The 12,986-nt window shown below is 45.4% G+C and overlaps 1 protein-coding gene across 1 annotated transcript; it reads right to left on the reverse strand.

The window, feature by feature from the left end:
• Positions 1–9,804: 9,804 nt before the first annotated feature.
• LOC119944800 (late histone H2B.L4-like) lies at positions 9,805–10,360 on the reverse strand. Its single transcript, XM_038765951.1, has one exon. The coding sequence runs from the start codon at positions 10,326–10,328 to the stop codon at positions 9,867–9,869; it is 462 nt and encodes a 153-aa protein (XP_038621879.1). The 5' UTR covers positions 10,329–10,360; the 3' UTR covers positions 9,805–9,866.
• Between the last annotated feature and the right edge of the window lie 2,626 nt (positions 10,361–12,986).

Below are 12,986 nucleotides of genomic sequence, written 5' to 3' on the forward strand. Positions count from 1 at the left end.
TTGGTATGTTTGGTTCTGTTCTCTGTCTCCCCCTTTTAGACTGTGAGCCCACTGTTGGGTAGGGACTGTCTCTATGTGATGCCAATTTGTACTTCCCAAGCGCTTAGTACAGTGCTCTGCACATAGTAAGCGCTCAATAAATACGATTGATTGATTGATTGATTGATTGAGTTGGAAGACACGTTCCCTGTACACAGTGAGTTTATAGTCTAGCAGGAGAGAAGCAGGAGGAAGATATCATTTTTTAATTCCTACATCAATTTTGAAACAATGGCCCGGCTGAGGATATAATCAGCCACCCCTCCCTCATTAGTTTAACATGCCTGAATGGTAGTAGACTTTCAGTTAGGTGTTGAACTTAGTTTTGCTTTCCATTGGCCTTGCATGGTCTCTGCAGTTGGCCTCAGCAATAAAAAGGCACTGAAAATAGAACTTAGGGTGGAAATGAGAAGAACTCCCATATCATCCCAAATAAGCAATGCCTCCACGCCTTGCTGCACTTTTTCTACTGAGCTACAGGAGTTACCTAACCGTGGGAGATATCAATGACTTCTTGCCTTTCCAAGGGGACTTTCATCTTGAGTCCATTAGTCAATCAATCGATGGGATTTACTGAGCACTTACTATATGCAGAGCACGGTACTAAGCACTTGGGAAAGTACAAGGGTATTCACCGACATATTTCCCTGCCCTTACAATCCATTGAATTCAATCGTATTTATTGAGGGCTTACTGTGTGCAGAACACTGTACTGAGCGCTTGGGAGAGTACAATACAACAATAAGCAGACATATTCCCTGCCCACAACAAGCTTACAGTCTTGAGAATGAGCTTACAGTCTCTAGAGAGGAGGCTGAAGAAATGTGAGCTCAAAGCACGCTTCCTCTCAGGTGGGGACATTCATCCTGTTTCTCTGTGATGGAATAAGCCGGGTTGCCAGTCCAGCGGATAGAGTGCTGCTCAGAAAATCATGACATTATGTTCCAGTCCCAGTTCTTCCTGCAGCTGGTTTATGTGGGGGAAGTATATATGTATATATGTTTGTACATATTTATTACTCTATTTATTTATTTATTTTATTTGTACATATTTATTCTATTTATTTTATTTTGTTAATATGCTTTGTTCTGTTCTCTGTCTCCCCCTTCTAGACCGTGAGCCCACTGTTGGGTAGGGACCGTCTCTGTACGTTGCCAACTTCTACTTTCCAAGCGCTTAGTACAGTGCTCTGCATACAGTAAGCGCTCAATAAATACGATTGAATGAATGAATGAATGAATATAATCACCTCCTCTGCTCAGGTTCTTGGTCATGAAATCTCAGAACTGAAGCTCCTCTGTCATTCTTGTTCAGAAAATCCACCGTCATCATCATCATCGTCATTATCATCATCATTATCATCATCATCACAATAATAGCAATTATGGTATTTGTTAAGCGCTATGTGCCAAACATTGTTCTAAGTGCTGGGGTACATACAGCATGTCCCACATGAGGCTCACACTCTAAATCCACATTTTAATAATAATAATAATAATGATGATGGCATGTATTAAGCGCTTACTATTGCAAAGCACTGTTCTAAGCGCTGGGGAGGTTACAAGGTGATCAGGTTGTCCCATGGGGACCTCACAGTCTTCACCTCCATTTTACAGTTGAGGTAACTGAGGCACAGAGAAGTGAAGTGACTTGTCCAAAGTCAAACAGCTGACAATTGGCAGAGCCAAGATTCGAACCCATGACCTCTGACTCCAAAGCCTGGGCTCTTTCCACTGAGCCATGTGCTTCTTTGCTGCTTTAGAAGTCCAGTGAGTCAGGGGCAGCCAAGGTGCCCTAACTTGGCCTTGCCCAAGGCCAAGGTACTTGATAACCCCTCCAAACTGTAAGCTCATTGTGGGCAGGGAACGTGTCTGTTTATTGTTATCTCGTACTCTTCCAAGCGCTCAGTACAGTGCTCTGGACACAATAAGCACTCAATAAATACAACTGAGAAACCACAGGGCCTCTCAGTTTGATTGATGGATTGATTGATGGCTTGATGAATCGGGTTGTCTCTCACAAGGGTTTGAGATGCAGTATCTCCTTTTTCCAAAGGGAGAATATCTTCCCCCTAAAATAGCGTAATCTGGCCGGCAAATGATTGCAGTAAGTTAATATTTTCTCTGCACCCAGATGCCCTGAGAGAAGAGCATTGACTGTCATTCATTCATTCATTCACTCATTCATTAAATCGTATTTATTGAGCGCTTACTGTGTGCAGAGCACTGTCCTAAGCTCTTGGGAAGTACAAGTCGGCAACATATAGAGACGGTCCCTACCCAACAGCGGGCTCACAGTCTAGAAGGGGGAGGTGGACAACAAAACAAAACATATTAACAAAATAAAACAGATAGAATAAATAAATAATAATAATAAAATAATAATAATAATAATAAAACAAGCAAAATAAATAAATAAATAGAGTAATAAATACATACAAACATATATACATATATACAGGTGCTGTGGGGAGGGGAAGGAGGTAAGGCCGGGGGGATGGGGAGGGGACGGACTGTCGGAGAAACGGTGCTGTAGGCCCCAAGTGACAAAGTAAAAGCCACCTCAGGGCAGCTCCTTATTGCCAAACTGTGAGGGAGCCTCACAACTGTCATCATCATCATCATCAATCGTATTTATTGAGTGCTTACTGTGTGCAGAGCACTGTACTAAACGCTTGGGAAGTACAAGTTGGCAACATATAGAGACAGTCCCTACCCAACAGTGGGCTCACAGTCTAAAAGGGGGAGACAGAGAACAAAAACTGTCCAGGCCATTAATCTGGCCTACACTCTAATAGGCATCTAATCATCCTAGCTTGCCTAATTTGGTCTAGCGAGGAGCCTATCTGAAACCTGGGGAAAAAAAAAATATTGGGTTTTTAAAATTTGAGGTTTTGAGGGGCTTTTTTGGAAATCCAAACCCCTTTTAAACTCGAACGTTCAACCATCTTGGAGATGTTGAGCATTAATAAGTCAAATGCCCCAACTTGCCTTAAGATGACTATGAAAGAATAAGGATGGGTTTATGAAGAGACTTAAATCCATTTTAGCTATTAACTACTTTTTATCAAGGTTTTTTTTTTCCAGAATCAACCCTAATTAAAAAAAAGATTTTGGGACTAGAAATCGGATTAAATCTGGTAAAACCTCCCAAAATGTCAAGACTTTAATTACACACTGTCAGGCAGAGAATCCATGTTCTGGAAGGTACTGTTACACCTTTCTGTTTATCTGATGGGGTCCCTCCTTCCAACTGAGTGACTCTTGCCTCAGAGAAGCAGCGTGGCTCAGTGGAAAGAGCCCGGGCTTTGGAGTCAGAGGTCACGAGTTCAAGTCCCGGCTCTGCCAATTGTCAGCTGTGTGACTTTGGGCAAGTCACTTAACTTCTCTGGAATGCAGTTACCTCATCTGTAAAATGGGGATGAAGACTGTGAGCTCCCCTGTGGGACAATCTGATCACCTTGTAACCTCCCCAGCGCTTAGAACAGTGCTTTGCACATAGTAAGCGCTAAATAAATGCCATTATCACCATCATCATCATCATCATTATGTTCTTATGTAAGGAGGCAGCATTGCCTAGTGGAAAGTGCATAGTCTGGGAGCCCAGAGACCTGGGTCTAATCCCAGTTTTCCCACCAGCCTGCTAGATGGTAAACTCTTTAAGGGCAGGGATTATCAACAGCATCATCAATGGTATTCATTGAGTGCTTAAAGTGTGCAGGAGCACTGTACTAAACTCTTGGGAGAGTACAATTCAACAGAGTTGGTAGAAATGTTCCCTACCCACAATGGGTTTACAGTCTAGGGGGAACGTGTACTCCTCCAAGCACTTAGAAAAGTGTTCTGCATCCATTAGGTGATCGGTAAATATTATTAATTGATGGATTGGGTCATATGGACAGTTCATTTAACCTTTCTGGGCTTCTGCTTCCTCATCTGTAAAATGGGAATAAGACATCTGCTCGCCCAACCTCTTAGGATGCTGGGAGTTCCAGGAGGGAAGGTGTATTTCAGATTAGCCACGCTTTCACTGGCCGGATTTCAGACATTCGGCTAAGAGCTGGACCAGGGCTGGCAGGGCAGGAAGAATAACAAGAAACAGAACAAATATACCCAAATGAAACAACTGAGTCAATAATTGGATCTACAAATAAAGAGCAGATATATAAAATAAAAACACACATATCTACGGAAGTGCTGAGGATAGGGATTTTAAACCCTTGTGCTAAGGGTGGGAATTCGGTGGATGAATTTGGGATGTGGTGAATTCATCGGGGAGGAGGCTTCCTGGAGGAGGTGGAATTTTTAAGGAGGACTTTGAATATGGGCAGAGTGGCCTGGAGGTTTTGAAGGAAAAGGGAGTTCCAGGATCAGGGAGCAGCCTGAGAAGGGGGTCAAAAATGGGAATGTTGAGAGACTCTTCTTCAGGAAACAATTTTCTAGAGAGATTGGGATCTGTTTCAGATCTTACTCCTCTAGAGATGGCAAAGGAACAATTGACAGGGAAGAGCCCCATAGAAGTGAACACCCATTAATTGCCTTCTAGCCCAGCAGATGGAAGAGGAAGAGGAAGATAGGGAAGGAATTTCAGCCCTAGAAGCCAGAAGGCACATGCCAAAGCACTGTGGTCTACGGGAATGCCTGCTCCCATTTAAGGTGTTCCTCGAAGGTAAGCAGGAGAGGGTTGTGAAAATACACTCCACCTTGGATGATCAAAGCAGCAGCAGGCTAGCAAAACCACTTCTTTGATTTGTTTGGCAAACACGGAGCAAGCTCCCTCTGTACTTAGAATGTGAGTGGGAGGAACCAAGAAAAGCAAGCGGTCACAAGGGAGAACCTGCCGACCCACAGACTGCAGACTTGCGGAATGAAAGCGGCCCTGAACAAGAGCCAGGAGAGTCCCACACTGCCCCACCTGAGGCCTTCAGCATTCCGCTGTTGAACACTGTCACTCAAACTCTTCTCTGGTTGGACATGGACTATTCTATTTATTTTATTTTATTTTGTTAGTATGTTTGGTTTTGTTCTCTGTCTCCCCCTTTTAGACTGTGAGCCCACTGTTGGGTAGGGACTGTCTCTATATGTTGCCAATTTGTACTTCCCAAGCGCTTAGTACAGTGCTCTGCACATAGTAAGCGCTCAATAAATACGATTGATGATGATGATGATGATGATGTGGAGGTCTTCCTTGACACTGGCGATGGCCCTCACCCCTCACCCGATCTCATCACTGGCTTGACTTGAGGCGGGCTCCAGATTCGGTGCTATCTCCCCACCTCTCCTTCCTAAACTGACCCTTTTTTGCTTTGAAGTAGACTCTAACCAAAAGCTTGTTGTGGGCAGGGAATGTGTCTGTTGTACTGTACTCTTCCAAGTGCTTGGTACAGTGCTCTGAACACAGTAAACGCTCAATAAATGTGATTGAACAAGAGAATGAAAAAGAAAGTAGTTGTCCATGGTGTAATGAAATCATCCAACTTGTACTTCCCAAGCACTTAGTACAGTGCTCTGCACACAGTAAGTGCCCAATAAATATGATTATAAATATATATGTATATATGTTTGTACATATTTATTACTCTATTTATTTTACTTGTACATATCTATTCTATTTATTTTATTTTGTTAGTATGTTTGGTTTTGTTCTCTCTCTCCCCCTTTTAGACTGTGAGTCCACTGTTGGGTAGGGACTGTCTCTATATGTTGCCAATTTGTACTTCCCAAGCACTTAGTACAGTGCTCTGCACATAGTAAGCGCTCAATAAATACGATTGATTGATTGATTGATCATTCCATCCCATAGGCCATCTCAGCACTTACAGATTTACCTTTTCACTTCTTTGTTGCTGATGAACTCATTCCTTGTGTTAAAAAAAGGTAATTCCTATTACCTCAGAGTGACCTAATGGAAAGAGCACGGGCTTGGGAGTCGAAGGACATGGGTTCTAATTCCAGCTCCACCACTTGTCTGTTGTGTATCCTTGGGCAAGTCATTTCACTTCTCAGGCATCTCCTCTGTAAAATGGGGATAAAGTCTGTGAGCTCCCGGTGAGACATGGATTGAGCCCACTGTTGGGTAGGGACCGTCTCTATATGTTGCCAACTTGCACTTCGCAAGTGCTTAGTACAGTGTTCTGCACACAGATTGATTGATTGATTGAGATTAGCTTGTATCTACCCTAGCGCTTAGTACAGTGCCTGGCATACAGTAAGCACTTAACACATACCATTAAAAAAATGGGGATTAAGACTGAGAGCCCCATGTGGGAGATGGACTATTTCCAATCTGATTTGCTTGAATTTACCTCAGGGTTTTAGTACAGTAGCTGACACAAAGAAAGCACTTAAAAATGCCAAAAAAAAACAAAAAAAAATCACACTGTGTATATGCAACAACATTGTTTCTCCCAAAGGCGGGGATAGCATCTTTTGTATGTCCCCCAAGCATCTAGCACAGGACTCTGCACACAGTAAGTGTTTAGTAAATGCTGTTGCTACTGATTAATAATAATAATAATAATAATAATAATAATAATAATAATGGCATTTGTTAAGTGCTTACTATGTGCAAAACACTGTTCTAAGCGCTGGGGGGGGTCACAAGGTGATCAGGTAGTCCCACATGGGGCTCACAATCTTAATCCCCATTTTCCAGATGAGGTAACTGAGGCTCAGAGAAGTGAAGTGACTTGCCCAAGATCACACAGCAGACATGTGGCAGAGCCGGGATTCGAACCCATGGCCTCTGACTCCCAAGCCCGGGCTCTTTCCACTGAGCCACGCTGGGACGGATGGAATGTGACAGCCGGGCGTTGTGGATGCCTTGCCTCTGCCATGGCGGTGGATGAAAGCATATGTGATGAAGAACAGCAGAGAAGCAGTGTGGTCTAGTGGATAGAGCTGGGTCTCGGGAGTCAAGAGGACCTGGCTTCTAATCATGGCTCCGCCACTTCATCATCATCATCATCAATCGTATTTATTGAGCGCTTACTATGTGCAGAGCACTGTACTAAGCGCTTGGGAAGTACAAATTGGCAACATATAGAGACAGTCCCTACCCAACAGTGGGCTCACAGTCTAAAAGGGGGAGACAGAGAACAAACCAAACATACTAACAAAAGAAAATAAATAGAATAGATATGTACAAATAAAATAAATAAATAAATAAATAGAGTAATAAATATGTACAAACATATATACATATATACAAGTGCCGTGGGGAAGGGAATGAGGTAAGATGGGGTGGATGGAGAGAGGGACGAGGGGGAGAGGAAGGAAGGGGCTCAGTCTGGGAAGGCCTCCTGGAGGAGGTGAGCTCTCAGCAGGGCCTTGAAGGGAAAAATAATGGCATTTGTTAAGCGCTTACTATGTGCAAAGCACTGTTCTAATCGCTGGGGAGGTTACAAAGTGATCCGGTTGTCCCACGGGGGACTCACAGTCTTAATCCCCATTTTCCAGATGAGGGAACTGAGGCCCAGAGAAGTTAAGTGACTTGCCCAAAGTCACACAGCTGACAATTGGCGGAGCCGGGATATGAACCCATGGCCTCTGACTCCAAAGCCCACGCTCTTTCCACTGAGCCACGCTGCTTCTCACTTGTCTACTGTGTGACCTTGGAGAAGTCACTTCACTTCTCCGTGCCTCAGTTACCTCATCCATAAAATGAGGATTAAGACTGTGAGCCCCATGTGGGACAGGGACCGTGTCCAAACTGATTAGCTTGTATCCACCTCAGTGCTTAGTACAGTGCCTGGCACATCATAAGCACTTTACAAATACTACTAAAAACAAAACAAAATGGTATTGTGATTCCCACTTCAGAAAGCAGCAACCAAACAACACTATTTGGCTACATTAGTAAATCTGTAATAATGGTCTTCTAAACCCAGTGGCCCCCTGGTCCTGGACCAAAAAGCCATAGCAAATCTACCCCTTTTGGGGAAGTCAGAGTCTCCTAGACTGTGAGCCCACTGTTGGGTAGGGACCGTCTCTATATGTTGCCAACTTGTACTTCCCAAGCGCTTAGTACAGTGCTCTGCACACAGTAAGCGCTCAATAAATACGATTGAAATGGCAAAAATGATGGGCCGCAGGCTGATGGGTTCTAATCCCAGCTCTGCCACTTGTCCGCTGTGTGACTTTGAGCAAGTCACTTAACTTCTCTGTGCCTCAGCTACCTCAACTGTAAAATGGGGATTAAGACTGTGAGTCCCGTGTGGGACGTGGTCTGTATCCAACCTGATTAATTTGTATCTACCGAGAGCTTAGCACAGTGCCTGGCACACAGTAAGCGACTGCTTAACAAATACCATTAGAAAAAAAGGCACAGAAGAAACCATCAACCATTAGTGCCTACTGCATGACATTGGGCAAGTCACTTGACTTCTCTGTGCCTTGGTTTCTTCATCTGTAAAATCATCATCGTCAATCGTATTTATTGAGCGCTTACTATGTGCAGAGCACTGTACTAAGCGCTTGGGAAGTACAAGTTGGCAACATATAGAGACAGTCCCTACCCAACAGAGGGCTCACAGTCTAAAAGGGGGAGACAGAGAACAAAACCAAACATACTAACAAAATAAAATAAATGGAATAGCTATGTACAAATAAAATAAATAAATAAATAAATAGAGTAATAAATATGTACATATGGAGATGTACATACATAAATATGTACATATGGGAATTTATAATAATGACAATAATAATGATGGCATTTATTAAGAGCTTACTATGTGCCAAGCACTGTTCTAAGCCTCTGCCAGCAAGATGTGGGAACACCTTGGACACAGCATGGACTCGAGAGGCAGAAGGACCTGGGTTCTAATCCCAGCTCTGCCCCTTGTCTGCTCTGTGACCTTGGGCAAAGTCACTTATCTTCCTTAGGTCTCAGTTCTCTCACCTGTAAAATGGGGATTAAGACTGTGAGGCCCATGTGGGACAGAGACTGTGTCCCACCTGATTACCTTGTATCTACCCCAGGGCTTAGAACAGTGCCTGGCACATAGTAAGCACTTAACAAATATCATTAAAAAAAAGAAAGATCTCCTACTTCTTCCTCCTTGCACTCTTGCAAATTGTTTTTGTCCGTCTGACTCTCCCATTGGATTGCAAACTCTTTGAGGAAGGGATGCATCTCTTTCTTACTAGTACATATTTATTCTACTTGTACATATTTATTCTTACTTGTACATATTTATTCTATTTATTTTCTTTTGTTAATATGTTTTGTTTGGTTGTCTGTCTCCCCCTTCTAGACTGTGAGCCCACTGTTGGGTAGGGACCGTCTCTATATGTTGCCAACTTGTACTTCCCAAGCGCTTAGTACAGTGCTCTGCACACAGTAAGCGCTCAATAAATACGATTGAATGAATGAATGCTATTTTCCCAAGTGCCTGATCCTGTGCTGTGCGCACAGTGGCAGTCAATTAAGATGACTGATGGCAGATAGATGCCATCAGACCTACAGGGCCCAGCAGAAGGAAGAGCAGCTGAGGGTTCAGAGGCCTATTTTGGACCTCCCGGAGTTAAGGGTTTTCCAAAACCAACTCACCCCCCTACGCCAACCCTTCCCAGGGAAATGGAAAAAATCCCACCTGGCTGACTCCTTCCTCCCTGATCCACTAGTTCCATTTATGAGCTGAGAAGGCCCTGCCCTTTGGCCAGACCTACGGCCGAAAAGGCAAGGGGAGGGTCGACGGAGACACCCCTGAGGGAGTCAAGAAAGGGGGTGAGGACGCCGGGAAAACGAAAGCCAACACAGAAGAAGGTTTTCAGGCTTTTTTGGTGGTGGAGAGCCAGACTGTACAGAAAAAAGGGAGTTCCAGTTCAGCTCGCCGCTGGAGAACTGGGCTGCGTCTTTTTGGAGGAGTTGTATCTTTCGATTGCCTTGTTGCCATGAGCGGTGGCATATTTGGCTAGCTCCCCAGGCAGAAGCAAGTCCACGGCCTCCTGGATCGCCCAGACCTGGAGGGTTAAATGCCTTTTGTTGCGCACAAGCCGGGATGCCTTAATAGCAAGTCGGTCGAAGATATCATTGATGAATGTGTTCACGACGTCCAGGGTCTTGGAGGAGATGGTCTTGTCGGGGTGGACGAGCTTCAGAATCTTGTTTATGTAAAGGAAGTAACTCCCCTTCAGGCATTGATGACAGCTCCGTTTTGGGGGGGATTTGGACCTCGTTCTCCTGCGATTTGCTGAGGATCTGGTGGTTCGAGCCATCGTAGGATCCGTCCAAGAGGTTACATTTCTCGGCGGCAAATCAGAGCCAGGAAGAGGAATCCTCTGCATTTACAGAACTCCAAAGAGGGGCAGCATCCTCTGTCCTCCCTTCCAATTGGCGGTTAAGTATGATGCGTCACAACCGTTCGTCCGGCAGCTCAACTGATTAGATTACGATGTTCTCTCCCTCACTGGTTGCTTAGACAGGGACTTCTTCCTCATTTAATCTAGAAACGTTCATTCATTCACTCATTCCTTCACTCAATCGTATCTACTGAATGCTTACTGTGTGCAGAGAACTGTACTAAGCGCTTGGAAAGTGCAATTCGGCAACAGATAGACAATCCCTACCCAGCAACAGGCTCACAGTCTAGAAGGGGGGAGATAGACAACAAAACGAAACAAGTAGACAGGCATCCATAGCAACCTAATAAATACATAGAAATATAGATATATACACATCATTAATAAAATAAATAGAATAATAAATATGTACGTATGTACACAAGTGTTGTGGGGTGGGGAGGGGGTTAGAGCAGAGGGAGGGAAGAGGGGCGATGGGGAGGGGAGGAGGAGGAGAGGAAAAGGGGGCTCAGCCTGGGAAGGCCTCTTGGAGGAGGTGAACTTTCAGTAGGGCTTTGAAAGGGAGAATTGAGCTAGTTTGGCGGATGTGAGGAGGGAGGGCATTTCGGGCCAGAGGTAGGACATCATCAATCGTATTTATTGAGCGCTTACTATGTGCAGAGCACTGTACTAAGTGCTTGGGAAGTACAAATTGGCAACATATAGAGACAGTCCCTACCCCACAGTGGGCTCACAGTCTAAAAGGACATGGGCCAGAGGTCGACAGCGGGACAGGCGACAACAAGGCACTGAGAGGAGGTTAGCGGCAGAGGAGCGGAGTGTGCGGGCTGGGCTGTAGAAGGAGAGAAGGGAGGTGAGGTAGGAGGGGGCAGGGTGATGGAGTGCTTTGAAGTCATTAGTGAGGAGTTTTTGCTTGATATGGAGGTTGATAGGCAACCACTGGAGACTTTTGAGGAGGGGGGTGACATACCCGGAGCATTTCTGTAGAAAGATAATCCGGGCAGCAGAGTGAAGTATAGACTGATATGGGGAGAGAGAAACGTGTGATGATGATGCCCGTAATTCCTCAAGAATCACCACGGTTCTCGATGGGTGAAAGATCAGAGGAGGTTTTGGAGAAGCAGGCTGGGGAATAGGAGTGGGCTCTGAAGGGGTCAGCTGGCTAGCTTTATGAGCTCACAACACAGAGAGGAGAGTGTCCGTCATACAGCTCTGACTTAGTCTCACTTGTGTCCCTGTGTAGGATCTACCAAGACTGATAGCTCCCTCTGTGATGGAGAGAATTTAGCCCTATGGGCAATTAATTAAAAGAACATTGTTTCACAACCGATCCAATGGGGATAAAAGAAAATAGCCCCTTCATTAGTCCCAGAGGGAAAACGCTTGACATGACATGAAAAAGGAAACTTTGTAAAAAGTTAGGCTCTCCACACGAACTCTAGGAGACAGATAAGACCTCACGGATGGATTAAGGAGGAGCCGGGTGAGGGGGTCCAGAGACTCACTCAATTATTTCTGAAATTCTTCCTTGCTGCCCTCAACCCTGAACAACTGGAATGGTTGACTTGGTTCCTTTCAAACCCTGGGCTTCTGCTGGTTTTGATGGCCCCATTAAACCGATCAAAGCACAGTTCCTTTAAGTTTATGCCAGGCCTACTGTTTTCACAACCGATGGTAAAAGAGGAAGAAATCCCAGACATCCTTTCCTGAGATCAGGAAGCTTCAGCTGAGGGCTCGGCACCGTTTCCGATCCGGGCACCCCTCCAACCTCCCGCTACGATGGATCACACTCCGACGTGCGGGAAGGGAACGTCAGTGGGGCTGACTCACCGGGGAGTCGGCCAGAATGGGAAAGGCCGGGGGGGATCCGGGGCTGGCGGCCTGCTCGGTGGGATGGGAGGGAGTGCAGCGGAGGGGCTGCCACCCTTATTGGCACCCAATGGAGTGAGGCAGCGGGAGCTAGGGAAAAGAACACGGGGCCGGGAGACAAGAGGCCTGGGTTCTAACCCCTGGGCCTCAACTTCCTCATCTGTAACATGTGTCTCACATTATAAGGCCTGTATGGAACAGGGCCTGTGTCTCATTCGATCATCCTGTAGCCACTCCGGCACTTAGCACAATGTTTGGCACACAGTAAGGCCTTAATGAAAATGTCGTGATCAGACTAGAACCCCCTGTGAACCCCCCACTCTGCCCCCCTTTCTCTCTAGAAGGTGCCACGACGTAGGAGGGTGGTTTCAACAGAGCCCAGAGATGGGAATGACAGGCATTTTGGACACAACGGGATCACAGTCCCACAACCATCAGACGACAGTACAATTACCTCTGATGCAGGACAGTGAAAATTAGGAGACAAATGGCACCCGGATCACCAGCTATCTCTCTCTGAAAATACATGGAATGGCATCTCAAACCTTCAGAGAGCGATTTCTTGATTGGACTCAAAGAATAAAGGGCCCAGGGCTTTGGGATTTAATAAAGTCTGGAGAAATTCTCTCTTTCACTCTGAGGCTCATCAAAAGGCTGATAGCGTGGGCTGCACCGGTCTGAAGCTATCCTGGCCTGAGGCTCCCACCAGTGAGACAAATGGCTGCTGTCACTGACGCTGCTGTTAGCTTCCAGGCCCGTCAAGTCCACGACAGG

Source organism: Tachyglossus aculeatus, chromosome 23 (assembly GCF_015852505.1).
Source record: "Tachyglossus aculeatus isolate mTacAcu1 chromosome 23, mTacAcu1.pri, whole genome shotgun sequence".
NCBI lineage: Eukaryota > Metazoa > Chordata > Mammalia > Monotremata > Tachyglossidae > Tachyglossus > Tachyglossus aculeatus.

What these genes read in the sequence shown, in the direction of transcription:
- LOC119944800 (XM_038765951.1), bottom strand. Translation starts at nt 10,328, where the DNA reads ATGCAGAGGATTCCTCTTCCTGGCTCTGATTTGCCGCCGAGAAATGTA.